This window comes from Myotis daubentonii, chromosome 15 (assembly GCF_963259705.1).
Source record: "Myotis daubentonii chromosome 15, mMyoDau2.1, whole genome shotgun sequence".
Taxonomy (NCBI): Eukaryota; Metazoa; Chordata; class Mammalia; order Chiroptera; family Vespertilionidae; genus Myotis; species Myotis daubentonii.
The window spans coordinates 27,108,443-27,135,536 of record NC_081854.1 but is presented as its reverse complement, the minus strand read 5'-3'; the positions used below and the strand labels follow the sequence as shown (position 1 = coordinate 27,135,536).

Here is a 27,094-nt window from a genome sequence, read left to right as displayed (position 1 = left end):
AGATTATTACATTTGTTCCTCTTTTTTCCCCCCCATAACTCCCCTCCTCCCAGTTCCCGCCCCACCCTCCGCCCTCACTCCCCACCCACTGTCCTCATCCATAGGTGCACGATTTTTGCCCAGTCTCTTCCCGCATCTCCCACACCCCTTTCCCCCCCAAGAATAGTCAGTCCATTCCCTTTCTATGTCCCTGATTCTATTATAATCACCAGTTCATTCTGTTCATCAGATTATTTATTCACTTGATTCTTAGATTCACTTGTTGATAGATGCATATTTGTTGTTCATAATTTGTATCTTTACCTTTTTCTTCCTCTTCCTCTTCTTAAAGGATACCTTTCAGCATTTCATATAATCCTGGTTTGGTGGTGATGAACTCCTTTAGCTTTTCCTTATCTGTGAAGCTCTTTATCTGACCTTCAATTCTGAATGATAGCTTTGCTGGATAAAGTAATCTTGGTTGTAGGTTCTTGGTATTCATCACTTTGAATATTTCTTGCCACTCCCTTCTGGCCTGTAAAGTTTCTGTTGAGAAATCAGCTGACAGTCGTATGGGTATTCCCTTGTAGGTAACTGAGTTACTTTCTCTTGCTGTTTTTAAGATTCTCTCTTTATCTTTTGCTCTTGGCATTTTAATTATGATGTGTCTTGGTGTGGTCCTCTTTGGATTCCTTTTGTTTGGGGTTCTCCGCGCTTCCTGGACCTGTAAGTCCATTTCTTTCACCAGGTGGGGGAAGTTTTCTGTCATTATTTCTTCAAATAGGTTTTCAATATGTTGCTCTCTCTCATCTTCTGGCACCCCTATAATTCTGATGTTGGTACGCTTGAAGCTGTCCCAGAGGCTCCTTACACTATCCTCGCATTTTTGGATTCTTTTTTCATTTTGCTTTTCCAGTTGGGTGTTTTTTGCTTCCTCGCATTTTAAATCATTGACTTGATTCTTGCGCTCCTCTGGTCTGCTGTCGGGAGTCTGTATACTATTCGTTATTTCAGTCCGTGTATGCTTAATTTCTAGTTGGTTCCCCAATATAAGATCGAGGGTCTCATTAGTTTTCTTGTAGATCTCATTAAGTTTATCTGCGGCTTCTAAACAGGTCTTGAGAGACCTTAAAAGTGTGGTTCTGAACTCTATATCTTCCATTGACAATTTTGTCCTGTTTCTTTGTCTCCGCATTTTGTTATGCTTCCTTGGTGCACCCCCTAGTGGTCTTTGTTCGCAGTCTTATAGTTAAACCTTGATTGTTGTAGCTAATACCAGGGAGGGTTTGACCTCCAGGCCAAGTGGCTATGAGAGTGCTCTTGGCATTTTAATTATGGTGCGGTCTTCTTTGGATTCCTTTTGTTTGGGGTTCTCTGCGCTTCCTGGGCTTGTAAGTCTATTTCTTTCACCAGGTAGGGGAAGTTTTCTGTCATTATTTCTTCAAATAGGTTTTCAATATCTTGCTCTCTCTCTTCTTCTGGCACCCCTATAATTCTGATGTTGGTACGCTTGAAGGTGTCCCAGAGGCTCCTTACACTGTCTTCATATTTTTGGATTCTTTTTTCTGTTTGTTTTGCCGGTTGGATGTTTTTTGCTTCTTTGTATTTCAAATCTTTTTTTTTTTTTTAATTAAATCTTTATTGTTCAGATTATTACATTTGTTCCTCTTTCCCCCCCCCCCCCATAACTCCCCTCCTCCCAGTTCCCGCCCCACCCTCCGCCTTCAATCCCCACCCACTGTCCTCATCCATAGGTGCACGATTTTTGTCCAGTCTCTTCCCGCATCTCCCACATCCCTTTCTCCCCAAGAATAGTCAGTCCATTCCCTTTCTATGTCCCTGATTCTATTATAATCAACAGTTCATTCTGTTCATCAGATTATTTATTCACTTGATTCTTAGATTCACTTGTTGATAGATGCATATTTGTTGTTCATAATTTGTATCTTTACCTTTTTCTTCCTCTTCCTCTTCTTAAAGGATACCTTTCAGCATTTCATATAATCCTGGTTTGGTGGTGATGTACTCCTTTAGCTTTTCCTCATCTGTGAAGCTCTTTATCTGACCTTCAATTCTGAATGATAGCTTTGCTGGATAAAGTAATCTTGGTTGTAGGTTCTTGGTATTCATCACTTTGAATATTTCTTGCCACTCCCTTCTGGCCTGTAAAGTTTCTGTTGAGAAATCAGCTGACAGTCGTATGGGTATTCCCTTGTAGGTAACTAAGTTTCTTTCTCTTGCTGTTTTTAAGATTCTCTCTTTATCTTTTGCTCTTGGCATTTTAATTATGATGTGTCTGGTGTGGTCCTCTTTGGATTCCTTTTGTTTGGGGTTCTCCGCGCTTCTTGGACCTGTAAGTCCATTTCTTTCACCAGGTGGGGGAAGTTTTCTGTCATTATTTCTTCAAAATAGGTTTTCAATATGTTGCTCTCTCTCATCTTCTGGCACCCCTATAATTCTGATGTTGGTACGCTTGAAGCTGTCCCAGAGGCTCCTTACACTATCCTCGCATTTTTGGATTCTTTTTTCATTTTGCTTTTCCGGTTGGATGTTTTTTGCTTCCTCACATTTCAAATCATTGACTTGATTCTTGCGCTCCTCAGGTCTGCTGTCGGGCGTCTGTATAATATTCGTTATTTCAGTCCGTGTATGCTTAATTTCTAGTTGGTTCCCCAATATAAGATGGAGGGTCTTATTAGTTTTCGTGTAGATCTCATTAAGTTTATCGGCAGCTTCTAAACAGTTCTTGAGAGACCTTAAAAGTGTGGTTCTGAACTCTATATCTTCCATTGACAATTTTGTCCTGTTTCTTTGTCTCCGCATTTTGTTATGCTTCCTTGGTGCACCCCCTAGTGGTCTTTGTTCGCAGTCTTATAGTTAAACCTTGATTGTTGTAGCTAATACCAGGGAGGGTTTGACCTCCAGGTCAAGTGGCTATGAGAATCAGCTGTGTCAGCAGTGAGAGAACTTCTGTCCTCTAGGGAGGTGCTAATCTAGCCTTTGCCTGAGGCTATCCGGCAAATGCCTCTGTGCAGGGCTTGGGTGGGGCGGGTGGCACAGGATCAACAGGGTGGGCCGGAGAGAGCAGTTATGGCGGCTCTCAGTCCTGTCCCCAGGGGCTCTGCCTCTCTGAGTTCCAGCACCCGCTGCAAACCTCGGAGAGAAAGCTGCACTCGCTCTGACCGAAGCCAGACAGTCCCGCTTCTCCCCTTTGAGTCTGGGTCCCTAAAGACTCGCCCAGATCTGGAGCTCAGAGTCTGCGACTCCCTCCCGATTGAAAACGCCAACCGCCCCTCCGCCGCCAGCCCGCTCCGCGCACTCCGCACCTCAGAATTTGACTTCAGCACTGCGCCTCCTCTGAGTGTCCGTGTGCTTTTCTCTTTCCTCCTAGTTGTAGGACTTCCACTCAGCCAGCGTTCCTGTGGTTCTGGGTGATGTCCCTTCCGTTTTTTGGTTTCACTTTTGAAGTAGTTGTTCAAAGCAGCAAACTCCGGCGTTAACCTATGCTGCCATCTTGGTTCTCCTCGGGGTTTCTCCTGTATTTCAAATCTTTGACTTGAGTCTTGCAATCCTCTGGTCTGCTGTTGGATCTCTGTATAATATTCTTTATTTCAGCCAGTGTATGCTTAATTTCTAGTTGGTCCTTTTTCTTTTTTTTTATTTTCTTTTTTTTAAAAAATATATTTTATTGATTTTTTACAGAGAGGAAGGGAGAGAGATAGAGAGTTAGAAACGTCGATGAGAGAGAGACATTGATTAGCTGCCTCCTGCACATCTCCTACTGGGGATGTGCCCGCAACCCAGGTACATGCCCTTGACCAGAATCGAACCTGGGACCCTTCAGTCCGCAAGCCGACGCTCTATCCACTGAGCCCAACCAGTTTTGGCTAGTTGGTCCTTTTTATATCCTCGAGGGTCTCACTAGATTTATCGAGGGTCTCCCTAAATTTATTGGCGGTTTCTAGAAAATTCTTGAAAAACCTTAAAAGTGTGGTTTTGAACTCTATATCCAGTAATTTGCTTTCCTCCATTTCTGTCATTTGTGACCTGTTTCTTTGTCTCCGCATTTTTAATGCTTCCCTGTGTTGATAGAGTGGCTTTCGGTGCTAGGTGTCCTATAGGGCCCAGTGGCTCAGCTTCCCCAATTACCTGAGGTGGACACCCTTGGTGTACCTCTTTGTGGGCTTTGTGCACAGTCTTGTTGTAGTTAAGCCTTGATTGTTGTAGGTATCACTGGGAGGAATTGATCTCCCGCCAGTTGGCTGTGAGAATCTGCTGTGTCTACAGTGGGAGAACTTCTGTGCTGAAGACACCCTTCTGGGACAAGACTTGGTTCAGTGAGGCTTTGGTGCTCACTGAGTCTGCCCCCTGAGTGTGTCCCTTATGGATCTGAAGAGTTGTAATCTGGATGGTCCCACTCTGACCACTGGGTACACTGGCTCTTGGATCTCTAAGGAGGTGCTAATTTAGCCTCTGCCTGAGGCTACCCAACAGGAGCTATGGAGAGATCTGCAGATTCCTCTTCTTTGTTTTTGGGGTTTGGAGGTGCTCAGATGAGGCCCAGCTGTGAAGCAGTGCAAGTTGCTGTGGGGACCTTGGGCCTTCTTTTGGATGTTCTGGGTCTGTCTGGCCCAGCTGCAGTTTATTAGGTAATTTTCAGATTCCAGAGGGCCATGCCTTTCATAGACAAAAGCCTCTGGGCACAGCTTGGGTGGGGCGAGGTCTCAGGGAATGAATAGGGTGGAGCAAACAGCTATGGCTGGTTCTCAGCCCTGCCCTAAGAGGCCCAGGTCAGTGTCCCGTGGTAATCATTGCAAGCACCTCTTAGAGAAAGCTGCCCTCGAGTTCCGACCGATGCCAGACAGTCCAGTTTCTCCCCGTATGAGTCTGGGTCCCCAGAGACTTGCCTGGAACTGGAGTTCAGAGCAGTCGGGAGCTTGCGACTCCCTCCCAATTGAAAAAGACAACCTCGTCCTCAGTTGCCAGCCCTTTCCGCGTGTGCCTCAGTACCTCTGCACTTTACTTCCGTACCTCCTCTGAGTCTCAGTGTGCTTTTCTCTTTCCTTCCAGTTGTAGAATTTCCACTCAGCCAGCCTTCCTGTGGTTCTGGATGATGTCTGTTTTGTCTTTTAGTTGTATTTTTGAAGTGGTTGTGCGAGGCAGCAATTTCAGGTGTTTACCTATGCTGCCATCTTGGATTCTCCGAAAATAAATCTTAATGTAAGCCTTAATATAGAAAGTTATTCACACTCTAACTTGTGGATCAGTTCGTTGAAGCATCATCTCATACATCAAAAGGTTGCTGGTTTAATTCCTGGATTGGAGTAGGAGGTGTGCAGGAAGCAGTCTGTCAATGTTGTGCTCTCACATCGATGTTTCTTTCCCTCTCCCTCTCTAAAAAACAATTAAAAAAATAAAATAAATAAATAAATAAATAAAAGGTGGTGGGTTCTATTGCGATCAGAGCATATATTCAGGTTGTGAGTTGGATCCTTGGTTGGGGCACTTTTAGGAGACAATCTATCTATGTTTTTTACATTAATATTTCCTTCTTTCCTCTTTGTCAAATTTAAAAAAAAAAGTTAGTGGCTTTTAGAACATAAAAAAAGCACCAAATAAAAGGAGATAGTGTGTTTGTAGATTGAAAATTCCAATATTGTCAGTATGTCTCCAAATTACCCTATATATTTAATATAATTCCAGTTAAAATTGTATCAGAGATTTATTAGAACTTGTTTAGCTAATTTTAAGATTTATATGGAAGAATAAGGCCTAAGAGAAACAAAACATTCCTGGAGAAGAATAACTTGAGATGACTCCTCTAACAGATGTCAAGATTTAATATAAGCTAAAAATAATTTAGGGTGATGCTGGTGCAGGGGTAGAAAAAACAGGCGATTGGGACAAGGCAGAGCTCATAGCTGAGGTTACAGAAAAGATCCTAGATGAAAGAAGAGATAAATAAAAGGTAGGGCAATTCAGTATGAATGTTGGAAAATAGTCTCTGCCTCAAGCAATAGAAATTAAGTAGATTAAATATTTAGTTGTGAAAGGCAAAACTTAAAAATCTTTCTAATATGGGAGGAAATTGTATCTTCAGGATTAGGGAATGATTTCTGAAGACAAAAAATGTTAACCATAAAGGAAAATATTGATACATTCCAATTCATCAAATGTCTTATCAAAAGACATTAAATGATATACAGATGATAAGTCATTAAATGTGAGAAATTATTTGTAACTAAAAATTGATCTAGAATATATTCCTGTAATAAAGACAACCTAAAAACAAAAAGTAATCTGCATAAAAAAACTCCAAAGAATCTACAGGCATATTATAGAAATAATTGACAACCTGACAAAGTAATATGAACAGGCATTTTTTTCACTTCAAAGGAAACCCAAATAGGCAATTAAGAAATGGTAAGTTGCCCTAACCGGTTTGGCTCAGTGGATAGAGCATCGGCCTGCGGACTGAAGGGTCCCAGGTTCGATTCCGGTCAAGGGCATGTACCTTGGTTGCGGGCACATCCCCAGTGGGAAGTGTGCAGGAGGCAGCTGATCGATGTTTCTCTCTCATCGATGTTTCTAACTCTCTATCCCTCTCCCATCCTCTCTGTAAAAAAATCAATAAAACATATATAAAAAAAAAAAAGCCAAAACCGGTTTGGCTCAGTGGATAGAGCATCGGCCTGCGGACTGAAGGGTCCCGGGTTCGATTCCGGTCAAGGGCATGTACCTGGGTTGCGGGCACATCCCTAGTGGGAGATGTGCAGAAGGCAGCTGATCGATGTTTCTAACTCTCTCTCTCTCTCCCTTCCTCTGTAAAAAATCAATAAAATATATTAAAATAAAAAAAAGAAAAGAAATGGTAAGTTGAACTTATGACTAACTTGCAAAATTAAGAATAAAATCACAGTAAGATATTGCTTTACATATTAGTTTGGCAAATATTAAGTCTGGAGACAAAGTGAATCAATAAATCTTACATGCCATTGTGGGGATGCAAATTGGTGCAGTAAGGTTTGGTAAACAAATGGGTATTGTGAAGTGTATTAGGAGCTTTGAGATAATAGCTTTTTTTTTCAATTATTGATTTCAGAGAGGAAGGCAGAGGGAGAGAGAGATAGAAACAATAATGAGAGAGAAAATCTTCAATGGACTGCCTCCTGCAGGCCCTCACTGGGGATTAAGCCTGCAACCCAGGCATGTGTCTTGACCAAGAATCAAAACTGTCACCTCCTGATGGACACTCAACCACTGGACCACTCTGGCTGGACTTTTTTTTTTTTTAACTGCAAAGATTCCTTTAAGATAACTTTGTTATGTCATGTGCTTGAGGAAAGCTTGGGGAACTATATATATAAAAAGCCAGTGCCAGTTACAACCAAACGACCGGTCACCATGAGGTGCATTGAGCACCTCTCCGTCCCTCCCCCCTCGTGGGGAGGGACTGGGGACTGGCTAGTGGGCTGAACAGCTGACCTCTTGGTCCCTGCCCCCAGGCTCTGATGGATCAGTGATAGTGAACGGGGCATCGGGGTGGGTGGTGGAAGGACCAGGCTGGCTGTCAGGCCGTTAGTATCACCAGCTCATTCCTGGCTGGTCAGGGGCTCAGGCCTGCGGGAAAGCAGGCACGGGCGTCTTCATCTCCATGGGGACTTCATCTCCGTGTGCGTGCGCGGGGCTGGCTCCTCAGGCCAGGGTGGGTAGATCTCAGGCGCCCCCGCAGCTTCCGTCAGTGTCTCAAGCCCCAGTGGCAGCAGTGATGGTGGTGGTGGTGGCACCTGCGTGAGCGGGCAGCGGGCAGCGCGTTCCATCAGCGACTGGTCCGTCACACACGCATGGAGGTGAAGTCGCCGGCCCTGAGCAGTCGGGGATGAGCTGGGGAGTGGCAAACAGGCAGAAGGTGGCCCTGATCGCAGGAGGCTAGGCCCTAGGGACCCTACCCACACGATTTTGTGCGTGGGCCTCTAGTATTTCTATAAGTGTTATAAATTAAACAGTTTTTTTAAAAAAATATATTTTATTGATTTTTTTTTTTTACAGAGAGGGAGAGGGTTAGAGAGTTAGAAACATCGATGGGAGAGAAACATCGATCAGCTGCCTCCTGCACACCTACCACTGGGGATGTGCCCACAACCAAGATACATGCCCTTGACCTGAATCAAACCTGGGACCTTTCAGTCCGCAGGCTGACACTCTATCCACTGAGCCAAACCGGTTAGGGCAAATTAAACAGTTTTTAGGATAATTAATAAAAGAGAATTGAAGCTTACTATTTATATAGTTCCTTAAGACTCTTTAGTAGTAATGATGCATAGTACCGTTAAAAAAATGTTTTATTCACTGCTGCATTTCCTGCATCTAGAGCAGCACCTGGCACATAGCGGGGGGTGTGATGTTTGTTGAACACTAGTTGTAGATATACTTCACAAACATTATTGTGGCCAACTTGGAATGTAAAAGTTCCTCACCTGTCTCTTGATCAAAAATTTTTAATTGATTTTTTTTTAGAGAGAGACATTGATTTGTTGTTCCACTTATTTATGCATTCGTTGGTTGACTCTTGTATGTACCCTGAGATCGAACCTACAACCTCAGCATATCTGGATGACACTCTAACCAACTGAGCTGCCTGGCCAGGGCCTGATAAAAGATTTTTTTTTTAAATATATTTTTTTATTGATATTTTACAGAGAGGAAGGGAGAGGGATAGAGAGTTAGAAACATCGATGAGAGAAACATTGACCAGCTGCCCGCAACCAAGGTACGTGCCCTTGACCGGAATCGAACCTTTTACCCTTGAGTCCTCAGGCTGATGCTCTATCCACTGAGCCAAATCGGTCAGGGCTGATAAAAGATTTTTAACATGAATTTGCAGAGCCTAGCTGACAGGAATGAATATAGGTCTATTAAAATTTGGCTTTGCTTGTGTTGGAGTTGAAATTAAGATGTAAGCTGTCAATAGATTAATATTTTTACTTTACATAGTATTTATCAATTATTTGTTCTTCATCCTTACTAAAGATTTGGGTTATTCTAAATTAGCTGTTTGTGCCCTAGCTGGTTTGGTTCAGTGGATAGAGCGTCGGCCTGCGGATTGAAGGGTCCGGGTTCAATTCCGGTCCAGGACACATGCCTGGGTTGTGGGCTCGATCCCCAATAGGGGATGTGCAGGAGGTAGCCGGTCAATGATTATCATTGCTGTTTCTATCTCTCTCTCTTTCTTTCCCTTCCTCTCTGAAAACAATAAAAATATATTTTAGAGGAAAAAAGTAAATTATCTGTTTGTGAAGAAAATTGGAAAAGTAGCCAAAACCGGTTTGGCCCAGTGGATAGAGCGTCGGCCTGAGGACTGAAAGGTCCCAGGTTCGATTCCGGTCAAGGGCATGTACCTGGGTTGCGGGCACATCCCCAGTAGGAGATGTGCAGGAGGCGGCTGATCGATGTTTCTCTCTCATCGATGTTTCTAACTCTCTATCTCTCTCCCTTCCTCTCTGTAAAATATCAATAAAATATACTTTTTTTAAAAAATGAAAATTGGAAAAGTAAACATTTGTTCAGACTATTTTGTTGCACGTAAATATTTACTACTTTCAAATTATAGCCAGTTGTTTGGGGAAGAAGATGCTGATCAAGAAGTATCTCCTGACAGAGCTGACCCTGAAGCTTCCTGTGAGTAAACGCTTGATGATATTTTTTCTTATTAGTGAGCACCTTTATTTTGCTAATTTAATATTGATAGCTTTAGGAGGGAGAATGCAGTTATGTGCTAGATAATATATGTTTAAGATGTATTACTTCATCTTTTAAACACTGGGCAGTCTCCTTTTACTGGTGAGAACAGGGTGCAGAGAAATTGCACAAACCTAGTAAAAGAGCTGGGAGTTGTTACCAGTTCTAATTATAGGTTATACATGTGGCCTTCAGAATCTCAGGTAAAATAAAAATGCTGATGTACATGTTATTTTTCTTTCTCCTTGAACTAAAAATGTGTCATGTCCAAAAGTGACCCCCCCCCCCCCCCCCCCCCCGCCGCCAAGGTAGATGAGAGCTTGCGTCTATGTTTATTACAGTAGAAAATAAAAGTGGTGTTTGTTTTGTAGGGGAACCAATGGAAGCTGAAGCCAGAGTCAGGGCATCAAACGAAGATGGTGGCATTAAGCGGATTTCCACGAAGGAATGGGCTAAGTCCACTGGATATGATCCAGTTAAACTTTTTACCAAGGTTAGGTTTACTTTATGATTATGGATTCGGTTTGTTTTAAAAATAGTATGCGAAGTTGAATTAAGCTTTTTATGCCTAATACTGTCAATAAACTTATTGATATAGTCAAGATAAGAGGTTATGAAATTTTGGCATCTACTAAATTAGTGTAGCGTCTGTATAGGAGGTAAAATACAGAGGCTTATACACTCTTGGTTGTCTTCCCTTCTCTCACTTTCACTGAAAGTTTGTTTTCCTTATAATTAGTCTTTGGTTCCTGCTGTTTCTCGTCTTATACACCTTTCCTGCTTAAATTTTCTATTGGCATTTTGACATGTTCTGAATTGTTTTTGAATCCCAAAGCCTCTTATTCTTGGCTGAATTCCTTTTCATTAGTATATATTATTTGTCTGCTGAGTATTTCTAGAAGAATACTCAAGTTTGTTTTAATTGGATCTACTTAATTATAGTTTAGGCCAGCCGTGGGCAAACTACGGCCTGCGGGCCGGATCCGCCCTGTTTGAAATGAATACAACTAAAAAAAAAAAGACCGTACCCTTTTATGTAATGATGTTTACTTTGAATTTATATTAGTTCACACAAACACTCCATCCATGCTTTTGTTCCGGCCCTCGGTCCAGTTTAAGAACCCATTGTGGCCCTCAAGTCAAAAAGTTTGCCCACCCCTGGTTTAGGCCCTCAAATCTGTGTTTTAAAGTCTTTTTATTTCTTCTACTTTGCTCCTTAGTAAGTTTATCTAACAGATACTTGGAACTTTCTCAGTTCTTCTTCCTAATATATTCTTCCTTCCCTCACGAAGCAGATGACTTTAAAGATGCTTTAACAGGTTTGATGCCATTGCACATAATTTACCTGTTAAGAGAATATCCCACTTCACTGCAAACTCTTTTTTCTGTTTGAGAAAATTCTCTGAGTTAAGGGTAACTCTTCTACCTTCTATTTTCCCTTCCCCTTGTACCTTATTTTTCAAACAGTATTTTCTCTCTGCCCTGCATCTTAAATCTCTCCTGTCTCCTGCTGTCTGCTGCTTTCTAACATGTACAGGTCTCACTGTCCTAAAAGCAAATGGCCTGCTGTTTCATCCAGCTTGCATTTCATCTCTTTGCTTACTGTCCACAGATGTCACAGGTTGACTTTCTTAAACCTATTGCGTTTATTTCCTCACTATTGCCTTTTCCTTGGGGGGTGGGGGGAGAGAAGGTTTTTATTTTGATTGTAATTAAAATGCACTTAACTGTGATATGGATAGTGACAGTATTTTCCAAACTGGTGTCTATATACCTATTTCCATTCCAATCTGAGCAACAGTTAAATGCCAGAATAATGTGACATACATTTCCATTCTTTTATTCAACAGGTAACTTTAAGCATCTGCTGTGTGTCAGACACTACTTTAAAAGTACAGGATATTTAATGTGGAACAAAACAGAAAATAGGGTCCCTGCTCTTTATAGGGAACTTAAAGTCTAGAGGGGAAGTCAAACATTGAACAAGTAATTTCAGTTCAGTGTTAAGACATTAAGTTAATTTGCATTGGAATCCTTTAATAATTAGACTTAATGTACTTATTATTAGACATTATTATTTCCTAGTATAAGGGTTTAAAAGAAGCTTTCCAGAGGAAGTGACATTTCTTAGGGTGAACTAAGATTTTAAAGAATAAGTGTGGAGATGAGTGCAACAAATATAAAGAAAGTCTCAGGTTACAGTACTGAAATCATTTCCATTAAAGGGGAGAATGGAAAGAGGATTGGAAAGGTAAGCTGAGGCTGGATCAGGCAGGGCTTTCTAGGTTATATGAAGACAGTGGGAATCCATTAGAAGATAGTCTATAGTGTCACTATAAGGATATATAAAGTATGCAGTGCACCACTATAGCACCTGATGTTCCTGTTGTGAGCAATTCGGGACAGTACTTCTGGAATTGTGCAGCACCAAAGTAGTCTGAAGGGCAACCTCCTCTACTCTCTATTCCTAGTGGAGAGTGGAGGAAAAATAGACCTGGAGTACTTAGGACATATGAGGTGAAGAATCAATAAGAATCAATACCTGGTTTCCTGCTGGGCAGCAGGATGAATAGAGGTACCATTCTCTGAGGTAGGTGTGGTAGGAAGCAGGTGTGTAGGGGCTGGAGCATAGAGGAGATAGGAATCCTATGAAATATTGGAGAAATGACAAGAGATTTTGTTAGGTGAGTAGAGAGGTTTGGACTAGACATGTATTAGGGATTCATAGGTTTATAGAAAAAGAAGAGTATGAAGATACCTCTGTACAGGGACTCTCGGCATTTAATAATTGGATAAAAAAGGACATGGAGCTTGTGCTTGGGAAACAATGCTAATTTCCCATTGCCTGGAAGATTTTTCAGTCAAGTGCTGAAGGTCCTCTACATAATGTCTCCAGCCACATTTGCGACCCATACCATTTCAGACTTCACATTCCTTTCCTGTGTCCCCATTTCAGATGTTACCTTATCCTTGAATTCTTGCCTCATTTCTCAGATTGATACAACAAAATTCCTGATAATACTCAAAGCTATTTGATTTTCACACTATATTCTAATTATATGTATATATGGCTGGTTTTCCAAAGATTAAAGATGCTTAATAAATATTGATTGAATTGAGTAGATTTGATAGAATATAGTATAGTTCTAACTTTAACTTTTTTTTGTTAAGCCAAATCTAAATTCCTAGAGATAAGTATAATAAATACATTCAATAAATCAGTTAGGAATAGAAAATGCAACTAAGGATAAGATAAAATCATTTGAAATTCTACCACATAGGATAGTGTGATTTTTTTTTTTTAATATATTTTATTGATTTTTTACAGAGAGGAAGGGAGAGAGATAGAGAGTTAGAAACATCGATGAGAGAGAAACATCGATCAGCTGCCTCCTGCACATCTCCCACTGGGGATATGCCCGCAACCCAGGTACATGCCCTTGACCGGAATCGAACCCGGGACCTTTCAGTCTGCAGGCCGATGCTCTATCCACTGAGCCAAACCGGTTTAGGCAGGATAGTGTGATTTATGTGATAGTCTTTCAGTCTACATGTAGTAATGTTTATGTTTTTGAAATAGTAATTTTTGTTTGTTTATTTGGGGGGGGGGGAGACACATTTCAGAGATGTTACAGATGGTTAAGAAATTCTGTTCTTAATAACTTAGAATATGTATGCTTTATTGGTGTGTACCCACAGATTTGGAGATACTGCTAACTGGTATCTCTAGGCTCAATGATTGTGTTCAATTCTTAGGGAGTTGGTGTATATTTATTTAATCCCTTGATTGGTATTGTGCTTTGGACGATCTTTGAAGCCTTAGGGGAGCTTTTAGGGAGGTGATTGGGAGGGCAGGGTCAGTCTTCATAACTAGGAATTCCCTTACTCTGCTTTCCTCAGAGCATCTCTGCTTCTTTAAAATATATATGCGTGTGTGTGTGTGTGTGTGTGTGTGTGTGTGTATATAAATGTATGTATGTTTTTATAGAAGAGAGAGCGAAACATTGATGAGAGAGAGTCATTGATTGGTGTCCTACTGGACACCACACTGGGGATTGAGCCTGAAACCCAGGCATGTGCCCTGACCAGGAATTAGCTGGTGACCTTATGGTGCACGGGATGACGCCCAACCAACTGAGCCACACTGGCTGGGCAGAGCACCTCTTCTTTTAACTGTCTCAGATGTAGGGGCTCTGTGTCAAATTTCCTTTTACAAAAGACTTGAGCTTCTTTTTTATAAAAATGGTTAGCCTAGGCCCTGGTCAGGTTGCTTAATTGGTTAGAGTGTTGTCCCTATATGCCACAGTGTTGTGGGTTTGATCCCTGTCAGAATCAACCAGTGAATACATGAAGAAGTGGAACAACAACTCTATGTTTCTCTCTCTCAAGTCAATAAATAAAAATTTAAAAAACATTGCCATTTTACTGGTATACAGCATGTCTTTAAATCAGAAGATATTACAGTATAATATTGATAATAAATCACCAGTGAAGTTTTGCTGACTTTTATTAGCAAAGGGACTGTAGGGTTCATGGAGTTTGTCTGTTTGTTTATTTTAAAGCTTTTTAAAGATGATATCAGGTATCTGTTGACAATGGACAAACTATGGCGGAAAAGGAAACCTCCGGTTCCATTGGACTGGGCTGAAGTACAGAGTCAAGGTAAAGGATACATTTTAGTCTTTTGGAATATCTAAATTGGAAATTCCCTCAGTCTTTAGCCCTGTTGTTTCTTGAAAATGGTTCATGGTAAGAAGTTCAAACAATTCAGAAAAGTATGAAAAAGGGAAAATCACTGGAAATCTTATCACCTAGAGAAATAGTCACTATGTTTTAGGGAATGTCTGGGAATCAGATCTATGCATTTAGGCACAAGCAGTTATGTGTGCACTTTACATAATAGAGGCATATAAATTCATATTTCTGACTTACTCTTTTTAAAAAATATATTTTATTGATTTTTTACAGAGAGAAAGGGAGAGGGATAGAGAGTTAGAAACATCGATCAGCTGCCTCCTGCACACCTCCCACTGCAGATGTGCCCACAACCAAGGTACATGCCCTTGACTGGAATCGAACCTGGGACCCTTCAGTCCGCAGGCTGACGCTCTACTGAGCCAAACCAGTTAGGGCGTGACTTACTCTTATTAGTAAATAATATTTAACTAGTCCTTTATCAGTTAACATTTAATTGCTTAATTTTCCCTGAAACACAATGTTGTGATGAATATATATGTACATACATCTTTATACCTTTGTGTGATTATTTCTTTAAGATTTTAAGTTAGAAACATTTATAATTCTAAATGTGAGTAAAGCTTTTCCAGTAGTGACAACTTCCTTATCCCACTCCCCTTCAACACACAGTCTCTCTGCTTTGTCTGAATTGTATTGCAATTAATGTATGCACAGCAATGGTCAGCACATTGGATCTTAAACGGTCCCAGGAGATTAGGGATGTCAGTTTGGAGCAGTTTTCTATAATAATGGATACTTGAATTTACAGGCCAATTTAAGTATGGCTCTAAGAGTTTGCATTTATTGAGTGCTTACTATGTGCTGGGCATAATGCTCATCATCTTTATCTATATTATATCCTTAAATCCCCCAGTAACCCTTTGAGGTTCTGAAACAATCTTGCACCTTTCCCATCTCAATATTAGCAATTTTCTTATATACATATTTGTATCATAGTGATAATTACTTCAGTAGAATTTGTTTCATGTTACTTATTTTCTTATTGGTCAGGCATTGAATTGTTAAACAGTAGAGGAATGATGTTTAATAGTGAAATTTCTAATATTTTTTTTTTCCCCTTAGGAGAGGAAATCAATGCAGCAGATCAACAAAATGAACCCCAGTTAGGTCTGAAAGACCAGCAAGTTCTAGATGTAAAGAGCTATGCACGTCTTTTTTCAAAGAGCATTGAGACTTTGAGAGTTCATTTAGCAGAAAAGGGGGATGGAGCTGAGCTCATTTGGGACAAGGTTCGTTTTGAAATATCAGGTGTATATTTTAGTTCTTGAACTATAGTCAGAAGCTACTCGTTTTTGAATATCGTTTATTCTGCAACATAGGGCATAGTGTTGATTTTTGTTTGCATGTTTTTATCTTTAATTTTTACATTAAACTATGAATTTTCTATACATGAATTCAGGCAACATCATAAAACCTCATTTAGATTCTAATGTGTTCATGTTTTATGTTATGTTGATAAGAGAAATATTGTGAATGTGTTGGAGTAAAATGTCTTATAGACTTAAGAAAGCTTCCTGTGTGGTATAGATTTAATAGAAGTCAAAATCCTTTTGGAGACAACAGCTTTGGGCCAGTTTGACTGAAAGAAAATAAAATTGCCTTTCTGTTGCAATAGTAATAACTGTTTTAGAAGTCTAAGACCCCACAATCCAAAAATGACATGTAATTATCCTTACAAATTAATATATAATAGTATTTTGCAATTAAATGTCATATTTCTTTTATATATAGAAATATGTTTTTAAAATATTTTTTATTTTTATTTTTTAATATATTTTATTGATTTTTTACAGAGAGGAAGGGAGAGGGATAGAGAGTTAGAAACATCAATGAGAGAGAAACATCCATCAGCTGCCTCCTGCACATCCCCTCCTGGGAATGTGCCCGCAACCAAGGTACATGCCCCCCAACCAGAATTGAACCTGGGACCCCTCAGTCCGCAGGCCAGCACTCTATCCACTGAGCCTAACTGGTCAGGGCTTTATTGATTTTTTAGAGAGGAAGGAAGAGAGAGGGGAAATGTGAGAGCGTAATATCGATTGGCTGCCTCCTGCATACCCCCTACTGGGGATCAAGCCCCCCAACCCGGGCATGTGCCTTGACCAGAATTGAACCAGCAACTTTTCAGTGTGCTGGACGATGCCCAACCAACTGAGCCACACCAGCCAGAGCTAGATGTCATATTTTGAGGTTTAATGAGTTTTACTTATTTCTAATGCAGTCAGTATTTTCCAAGGCTATAAGTGATATATCTGATACAAACTTTATATGTTCCTGTGATGGCAAACAATATGATAACTCTGCAAATTCTGGAATTGTGGTTGAATCAGGCATCTAAAGTGAAGATGGTGAATTTAGATTTTTTGGGATTCAGTCTTTTAGGTACACGTGATGTTAGGAGTAACTATGTTTTAAAAATATTTTCATTGTTATTGTTACAACAGGGATTTGGGAGGTTTTCATCTGTACACAGGGGCTAGATAACGAAACCTTGGAAGTGGGAATTGTTACCCTCTGAGTAAAATCTATACCTAAGAGGTGTGATAAGCTAATTGCCTAGGGAAGTAATTGATAGATACCGTGTTGGATACTGTTAAATATTTCAATGTAATTCTGAGGATTAGGAACAACCTAATTTCAAATACAACGTTCCGAAGTATTTATCTAATTTTACTATTTAACAGATTAAGGAATTTTGATTCAGGGAAGTTTATTTGCCTTGAAGTTTCACAGCCAGCCAATCCTATATAATAAAAGCCTAGGTGGCGTCATGTGCGATGTCATCACAAGATGGCTGGCAGGGGAGGGCAGTTAGGGGTGACCAGGCCGGCAGGGGAGGGCAGTTGGGGGCAACCAGGCCAGCAGGGGAGCAGTTAGGCATCAATCAGGCTGGCAGGCAGAAGCGGTTAGGGGCAATCAGGCAGGCAAGTGGTTAGGAGCCAGCAGTCCTGGATTGTGAGAGGGATGTCCCAGATTGGAGAGGGTGCAGGCTGGGCTGTGGGACACTCCTCCCCACCCCCCACATGAATTTTGTGCACCGGGCCTCTAGTAAATATATAAAGCACTGATATCCTGTCAATACTTTTCCTTTCTATGATGCTTCTGAATTATAGGGTAGAATAGAATCTTCTCAGGAAAGCAGGAAACCTTACTGAAATCTAATTCTAGAGACTAGGGTATAGTTTCAGGAAGAATATAAATTGTCAGGGAAAAACTTTTATTGTTTTGCCATTTCTGAAAAGAAATAGCAAATGTAGGAGAGTGGTGTATACATGAAGGAGAAGGAAAGCCAAAAGGAGTTGTCCAGGTGTTTCTGAGACTTTATCTGAACAGGTTTTTGTTTTGTTTTTTAAAGCCTCCATTTCTTTGCCTGAAATCTTTTGTCAAACAACCTTCTTATTACAGGCATACCTCATGTTATTGTACTTTGCTTTGTTGCGTTTCACGGATGCTGTGTTCTCTTTTTTCTTTAAGTTGATTTTGGAGAGAGAAGAAAGGAGAGAGGAACATTGATTTTAGAGATATGCATCAATAGGTTGCCTCCCGTATGTGCCCTGACTGGGAATCGAACCAATGACCTTCTGGGGCACAGAATGACACTCCATCAACTGAGCCACACCAGCCAGGGCAGATTTTGTGTTTTTAACAAATTGAAGGCAAGAACCTACCTCCACCAGCAAAAAGTTTATGACTCGCTTTATTATGATACTTTATTGCTGTGGTCTGGAATGGAACCTGTAATATCCGAGGTATGCCTGTACTGACTGATGGACCCAGAAAAAGATTGCTATTGTCATTAATGGAATTGGTGTCCAAGTTCCTAGGAGCCTGGTGGCTCATGACATTCTTGTCAGATTACATTCCTGGGTCAGAAGAGCTGATGATGAGACCCTGCCCCCTACTCATCTATCTCCACGCTACCGTAAGGCTTTATTTCCCGCAAGGCCATCTCATGTTCTAGTTGACTGACTGCAATGTTATAAACATGTGAAAGTACTGTTCTGAAAGTAATACTAATCAAATTAGTAAAATTGTGGGGAGACTTGTTAAATTATTTAAATTATTGGCAGGATGATCCATCTGCAATGGATTTTGTCACCTCTGCTGCAAATCTCAGGATGCATATTTTCAGTATGAATATGAAGAGCAGATTTGATATAAAATGTAAGTTGTACTTCAGTTGTAACATCTAACATACTAAGTTATTCTTTTCTTTTTTAATAGTTAAGCTTATTCATCTTTTTAATTTTTAATGTCTTTTAGCAATGGCAGGGAACATTATTCCTGCTATCGCTACTACTAATGCAGTGATTGCTGGGTTAATAGTATTGGAAGGATTGAAGATTTTATCAGGAAAAATAGACCAGTGTAGAACAGTGAGTATTTCTATTTGTTTTTTATTCACTCTCTTTGTAAAGTAATATATATTTGCAGGGAAAAAACAATTTATAAAAAAAACACAAAAAACATCAAACTGACATTTTTTAAAAAAAATCAATAAAACTGGTTTAAAGCAGTGGAAAAATAATTGTCCCAGTTACCTTGTGAGTGCTGAGTTCTTTATGGGTTTTTAATTTTGTTTGGTTGTTTTATAGTCCCTTGTTTTGTTTTTTTTCAAATTACAGTTTACATTTTATATTATATTGGTTTCATGTGTTCAGTGTGTGGTTAGACAATCATAGTGTTTTTACATAGTGTTCCATCTGCCAGATATCTCTTATAGTACAGGAATATTGTTTGGTGTATAATTTGTTTTTTTAACTGACTTAGTATTTGTTAAAACTCTCTGATAATTCTTTAAGGACCCCTTAAAGATATATTTCTTCAGAGGATTTGTGTTTACTTATTTCTGGGTGCCTAGGGTCTGACCAATCCAGGGCCATTTTAAAACTTTTTAGTTTTTTAATTCACATACATATTCAGACAGCAAATCTGCATGAGCCCTATATTATTGTAATTTTATAAAGGAAGTTTCCTCCCTCTTTGACACACCAAGATCAAGATAATTTTTCTTGTAATTTTTGTGGGGAAGCTATCCTTTTCTTCTTTACTCTTCTCCCCTTGCAGGTCCTTGTTTTATGTGTCTTCTTAGGTGTATCTCAAGAGTAAGCCACTTGGATATCCCCTGTGGATTCTTGTTTTCATTCTGTATTGAATTTGTGTGTCTGAGGTGCTTTGATTTCCTACCAGCTGGGCAATTAAAAATCTCCTTAAACATATTGTGGCCTATATTTTTTGCAATGTAGTTTCTCCTTTTATAGAAAGGTCAATTTACTTTTAGGAATTTCTATTTAAAAAAACAAACCCTAGTCTGTGATGGTATTTCAGTGCCATTAGCCCTTGTTTGTTGTTGTAAAAAATATCCTCACCTGAGCATATTTTTTCCATTGCTTTTCAGAGAGAGTAGAAGGTGGCGGCCGGTTGGGAGTAGGAGAGTGGAGAGAAACATCCACTGGTTACCTCCTGCTTGAGTCCTAAGGGTCTGGGAACAAACCTGTGACCCTTCCGTGTTTGGGCCGATGTTCTAACCACTGAGACATGCCAGCCAGAGCTTAAGTGCCATTATTGATGTAGTATTTAAATATCTTATTGTTTTCATGAAATTTCAGGGTGAAGGAATGTAGAACAAGCATGTCAAACTCAAAGGCTACGGGCCAAATAAACAAGGTTTAAGTTTATGTGGGCTGCAAAAAAAACAAAAGCTTCAGTTTTAATAGAAATGTAGTTTTATTTTGATGGAGACATGCTGAATACAAAGGGCTGACATAAATGAGTAATCGTTAAAATAATAGGACATTTTAATGAAAGTTAATATTTTTTCTTGAAAATTAACTTACCAGACACTGAATAACTACACAAATTAATAAGCGTTACACAAATAAACCTATTTTTCTTGTTCTCCAAAAGCGAAATATTTCTTGTTGCGCATGCTAAACAAGTTCGTCCAAGACTAATGAAGTGGTAATTGGCTGCTAAAATATTCACTGCCACTATTAGTGGAGAGAAATGGTGCACCTGCGTGTAAGGGAAATGAATGCAACACGATTATAGTAATCAGTCATTAGCGAACATTGTCGTTTGTATTAATAATTATGTATAACAGGATATTGTAAAAATTAAGTCATGAAATTTTTATTAAGACGTTTCTTACATATCGTTATATTGGCTGGGCCACAAAAATACTCATTATGGGCCGCATGCGGCCCACAGGCTGTAAGTTTGACATGCTTGATGTAGAATCATGTTGCCAGTGTGCCATCTTTTATTAAAATTTTTTAGCTAAGGAGGGATAAGAACACATATGTAATACCTTAATGCCGAAAATAAAAAGACAAGGAAAAAAATAAAAATTTTTTTAAGCTAACTTATTTTTAATTTCTAAGAACTTCATTTTTTTAGTTCTACCTTTTTATAGAAGCCTTAATTTATCCTGTGGCTATAGTATCCCTTTGAGCTCACAAACATTGCTAATTGTTGAATTTATTAAAATATCTACTGTTCCTGTAACATCCTTATTGGTTCCTTGCTGTCTCAGCTCTATTCTCTCTTGAGCTAATGATACTTATTTCTGAGTTTTATTTGTCCATAATGAATTTCAGGATGGGTTAGTAGTGTTAGCCTGGGTATTAGTAGTATTAGTGCTTACTTTCATTACTGTCAGTTTGCTAAGGCACAGTTACCTTTCCAGTGAAGCTCAAGATCAAACAAATCTGTTCCCCCCTGTCTACCCTGCTTCCAGGCCCACTAGTACAATGACTAGTACCAGTAATACTGTTCCTATGGGAGGTTGTTTCCTACCACTTACTGCCTCTTGAGAAATTTACTGTGGGAATCTATGGGGTTTTTCCCTTTAGAATTAATTAATCTTAGCAAATACCATAGAACCTATTAGTCACAAGATGATAAATTGTATATTAGCTTTCATTGTTGTCCTAACATTTCTTTGTATTGAATCTGGCTAGTGTTCTCCAAGCTTCGTAGTAGTATGAGGTTAGGGCTTTTTAATTTATTTTCTAATATGTCTTTATTGATTTTTAGAGAGTGAAGAAGGAGGGATAGAGAGATAAAAACCTGGATGAGTGAGAAACACCAATCAGCTGCCTCCTGCATGCCCCCTACTGGGGATCGAACCCACAATGTGGACACATGCCCTGATGGGGAATACAACATGTAAACTCTCGGTTCATGGGTTAACATTCAACCACCGAGCCACACTGGCCAGGTGCCTTTTTAAATTTCAGTGTAGTTTTTTTTAAATTTGCCTTGGTTCTTATTGTTTTCTTGTTTGGATAATAGAGAAATGGTAACTAGGTGCTTATAGTGCCAGAAATACATTATTTTTTCTCTTAATTATGTAAGTGTTAATATTATAGTCATAGAAAATTTGAAAAGGAAGCTAAGCACATTGGTTCCATACATCTGTGAAAGCATTCTTATTAGCTGAGAAGTTGGCTTAAAATTGATAAGAATAACTACTAGCAAGGCACCCAAAAACTGATTTAATGAAACCAGAAATGCATATGACTCAGCCCTTAGTCTTACTTAATTAGTCTGCAGGCCGACGCTCTATCCACTGAGCCAAACCAGTTAGGGCTACAGTCTTAAATATAAGTAAATTTCTTTTCAGTAAGATAAGCCTTTTACATGGTAGCTAATTTTTTTCCAATTTATTTTATTTCTTCTATCACTATTTATTCCCTCTATGCTCTCTTCCACGTCCACCCACACTTCTCCCTACATGGTAGCTAATTTGAAAAGAAGTTTGGGAAATCAGGCTCTTAAGGTCATGCTTTTCCTTATCCTTTTTGCCATCCAGAAGGGAATATTTGTCATTGTTAAGTGACATAAATAAAAGACAGTAAGCTTCATATGTATGGTGTATAAAACTGTGGCTTGAATTTCTGATTTATGCTTGTGTTTTTTCTCCCCCAAAGATCTTTTTGAATAAACAACCAAACCCAAGGAAGAAGCTCCTTGTGCCTTGTGCACTGGATCCTCCCAACCCTAATTGTTACGTATGTGCCAGCAAGCCAGAGGTGACTGTGCGCCTGAATGTCCATAAAGTGACCGTTCTCACGTTACAAGATAAGGTAAGTGCAGAAGTTAATTCTCTTTCACAACTTTGTTCCTTTTCCTAAAAAACAAAACAAAACAAAAAACTTCTCAAGTTTCCTTTTGCAAACTAAAAGCCTCATAATTACTCTGAAAGACTGTGGCTACTGAAGTGTGTTGCTCTGATATCCTTGATCACTTTACCATTTGGGATCCTGCTGGCTTTTTCTCTGTTGTTCCAGAATACGTGCCTCACATCCCAGAAAGGAATTAACTGCATTTGACTACAAAATGCACCGTGGGTATTGCAGAGGTGGCGCAGTATCTTGGCAAACTAGAGACGCTTTGCTCGCTATTTCCCAGATAGTGTATAAATTCTGTATTTTTGGCTGACAGGAAGTATCCTAAAAGAGTCTGGTGATGTTGTGTTGTAGAGATGCAGCATTTATTTTATTTATTCATATATTATGTATGTGTGTGTGTGTGTGTGGGTGTGTTTATTCATTTTAATCCTCACCTGAGGGTATATTTTTCCTAAATGTTAGAGGAAGGGGGAGGGAGAGAAAGAAATAGAAACATCGATGGGTTGCTTCCCAAACACACCCCGACTGGTCATTGAACCCACAACCTAGATATGTGCCCTTACTGGGAATCAAACCTATCACCTTTTGATGAATGAGTAGAAATGGGGTTTAAAATGTGGTTTGGTTCTATTGCCTGGATTTTAGGTTCCTCCTAAACTGGCTAATTTAGTTTTTATTGTTTTTGTTTATAATTCTTTACTATTGAAAGTATTACATATGTCCCCCTTTCCCCCCCCATTGGCCCCCTTCAGCCTGCCCCTGCTACCCCTGCCCCAGGCCTGCACCACCCCATTGTCTGTGTCCATGGGTTATGCATATATGCATACAAGGTCTTTGGTTGATTACCTCCTACCTCCCCTGGCTTCCATGTCTCTGGATCTACTCAGTTCATCAATTCATTTTGTTAACTAGAGGCCCGATGCATGAAAATCGTGCATGGGAGGGGAGTCCCTCCACCTAGCCTGTACATTCTCCAAACTGGGACCCCTCAGGGGGACATCCCTCTCAAATCTGGGACTGCTGGCTCCTAACCACTTGCCTGCCTGCCAGCCGGATCGCCCCCTAATTGCTCCCCTGCTGGCCCAATCACCCCAACTGCCCTCTCCTGCTGGCCATCTTGTGGCAGCCATCTTGTGTGACGTGGGGGCGTCGCATGAGGGGCACTTAGGCTTTTATTAGTATAGATTAGATTCCACATATGAGTGAGATCATGTGATACTCTGACTCATTTCACTTAGCATGGTACCCTCCAGGTCCCTCCATGCTCTCTCAAAGGGTAAGAGATTCTTTTTTTACTGCTGCATAGCATTCCATAGTATAAATGTGCTACAGCTTTTATTTTTTATTTTTATTTATTTCAGAGAGGAAGGGAAAGGAAGAGAGAGACATCAATGATGAGAGAATCATTAATTGGCTGCCTCCCGCACACCCCCTACTGGGGACCAAGCCCGCAACCCGGGCATGTGCCCTTGACCAGAATTGAACCCGGGTCCCTTCAGTCTGCATGCTGATGTTCCATCCACTGAGCCAAACTAGCCAGGGCTGCTACAGCTTTTTTATCCACTCATCTACTGATGGGCACTTGGGTTGTTTCCAGATCTTAGCTATTGTAAATTATGCTGCGATGAACATGTGTGTGCATACATTTCTTCTTTCTTTAAAGAATTTTTAAAATATTTTTATTGCCCTAACCGGTTTGGCTCAGTGGATAGAGCATCGGCCTGCGGACTCAAGGGTCCCAGGTTCGATTCTGGTCAAGGGCATCTACCTTGGTTGTGAGCACATCCCCAGTGGGGAGTGTGCAGGAGGCAGCTGATCGGTGTTTCTCTCTCATCGATATTTCTAACTATCTCTCTCCCTTCCTCTCTGTAAAAAATCAATAAAATATATTTTTTTAAAAAATATTTTTATTGATTTCAGAAAGGAAGGGGGAAAGAGAGAGAGAGAGAGAGGAAGAGAGAGAGAAACATCAATGATGAGAGAGAATCATTGATCAGCTGCCTCCTGCATGCCCCCTACTAGGGATCGAGCCCTCAACCCTGGCATGTGCCCTTGACCAGAATCGAACCTGGGACCCCTCAGTTCGAAGGCCAATGCTCTATCTACTGAGCCAAACCAGCCAGGGCTATACATTCTTTCTGATTGGTGTTTCAGGTTTCTTAGGATATATTCCTAGAAGTAGGATCACTGGGTCAAATGGCAGTTCCATATTTCATCTTTTGAGGAAACCCCCTACTGTTTTCCTCCATATTTAATTTTTTGAGGAAATTTTATACTGTTTTTCATAATGGCTGCACTAGTCTGCATTCCCACCATCAGGGTACTCCACATCCTTGCCAGTACTTGTCATTTATTGATTTGTTGATGATAGCCATTCTGACAGATGTGAGATGATACCTCATTGGGGTTTTGTTTGTTTGTTTGTTTGTTTGTTTGTTTTTAGAAACATCCATCAGCTGCCTCCTGCACACCCCCTACTGGGGATGTGCCCGCAACCAAGGTACAGGCCCTTGACCGGAGTCGAACCTGGGATTCTTCAGTCCACAGGCCGATGCTCTAGCCACTGAGCCAAACTGGTCAGGGCAGATACTTCATTGTTTTAATTTGCATTTTTATGATCAGTGACATTGAGCATTTTTTCATATGTCTCTTGACCATCTGTATGTCCTCTTAGGAAAAGTGTCTATTTAGGTCTTTTGCCTATATTTTAATTAGATTGTTTTGTCTTCCTTTTGTTAAGTTGCATGAGTTCCTAATATATTTTGGATATTAACCCTTTATCAGATGTATCATTGCCAAATATGTTCTCCCATAAAGTGGGCTCCCTTTTTGTTGTTGATGGCTTCTTTTGCTGTGCAGAAGCTTTTTATTTTGATGAAGTCCCATTTGTTTATTTTATCCTTAGTTTCTTTTGCCCCTAGGAGATGTATCTATAAACATTGTTACAAAAGATGTCTGAGATTTTGCTGCCTATGGTTTCTTCTAGGATTTTTATGGTTTCACGACTTACATTTAAGTCTTTCATCCATTTGAGTTAGTTTATTCTTGTGTATGGTATAAATTGTTGATCTAGTTTCATTTTTTTGCATGTAGCTGTCCAATTTTCCCACTACCATTAATTGAAGAGACTGTCTTGACTCCATTGTATGCTCTTGCCTCCTTTGTCAAATATTAATTGAGCATAATAGCTTGTGTTGATTTCTGGCATCTCTGTTCTGTTCCATTGATCTACATGCCTGTTCTTGTGCCAGTACCAGGCTGTTTTGATTATGGTGGCTTTGAAATCTGGTATTGTAATTCCTCCAACTTCGTTTTTCTTTCTCAAGATTGCTGCAACTATTCAGGGTCTTTTCTGATTCCATGTAAATTTTTGGAGTATTTATTCTAGATCTGTTAAATATGCTCTTGGTATTTTAATAGGATTGCACTGAATCTATAGATTGCCTTGGGTAGTATTTTAATGATGTTGATTCTACCAATCCATGAACACAGTATATTCTTCCACTTGTTAATATCTTCTATCTCTTTTTCAACATCTCATAGTATTCCAAGTACAAGTCTTTTACCTCCTTGGTTAAGATTATTCCTAAGTATCTTAATTTTTTTGATGTAGTGATAAATGAGATTGTTTGTTTAGTTTCTCTTTCTGAGAATTTATTATTTGGTGTATAAAAAAGTCATCGATTTTTGGGTGTTGATTTTTGTATCCTGTTGCATGACCATATTCATTTATTAAATCTAGTAGTTTTTTGGTGGAGTCTTTAGGGTTTTCTATGTACAGTATCTTATCATCTGCAAATAATGAGAGTTTTATTTATCCTTTCCAATTTTGATGCCTTTTGTTCTTGTCTGATTATTGTGGCTAGGACTTCGTTGAATAAGAGTGGTGAAAGCAGACATTCCTGTCTTGTTCCTGTTCTTAGGGGAAATGATTATAGTTTTTGCCCATTGAGTATGATGTTTGTTTTAGGTTTGTCATATGGCCTTAGTCATATGGAGATATGCTCCCTCTATTCCCACTTTGCTGAGAGTTTTTATCAAAAATGGGTGTTGGATTTTGTCAATTGCTTTTTCTGCATCTATTGATATGATCACGAGATTTTTGGGGGGAGCTGGCATGGCCATGGCATACTCATGCCAACTCAGCCTGGTTCAGTGACCCTGAGTGGGGGTGATGAAAGGCTTAGAAAAGACAGACAAGAGAATGAAAGCTGGGTCTCGGTGGGGCGCTGCTCTTCTGATGGACAGCGCCCGCGCCCACAAGCCGTGTCTTTATTTTATAGCAGATGCCACAAGGCAAAGTAGGGGCGTGATCAAGATGTTTCAACCCTACTCAACTACATGCACCTGAACTCTATCACTCAGGCACGTGGGGCCACGTGTTCAGACCATAGGTTCAAGCTTACAACTATAGCTGTTGGCTATAATTGTGCTGAGAAGGCTCTGCCCTCCAGCTGGGACTTGCACGGGGCCACGAGAGGATA

General features: G+C 40.0%; 1 protein-coding gene across 2 annotated transcripts in view; it reads left to right on the top strand.

Annotated features, from left to right (window-relative positions):
- Window positions 1-27,094, top strand: part of UBA2 (ubiquitin like modifier activating enzyme 2) — a 56,890-nt gene that overhangs the window by 15,107 nt on the left and 14,689 nt on the right. For both annotated transcript variants that reach the window (XM_059666960.1, XM_059666961.1), the window contains 7 exons: window positions 9,590-9,657; window positions 10,089-10,210; window positions 14,280-14,379; window positions 15,538-15,704; window positions 18,546-18,639; window positions 18,739-18,851; window positions 22,410-22,565. In XM_059666960.1, the coding sequence (XP_059522943.1) occupies window positions 9,590-9,657; window positions 10,089-10,210; window positions 14,280-14,379; window positions 15,538-15,704; window positions 18,546-18,639; window positions 18,739-18,851; window positions 22,410-22,565 (820 nt within the window). The remainder of the gene's footprint in view (window positions 1-9,589; window positions 9,658-10,088; window positions 10,211-14,279; window positions 14,380-15,537; window positions 15,705-18,545; window positions 18,640-18,738; window positions 18,852-22,409; window positions 22,566-27,094) is intronic.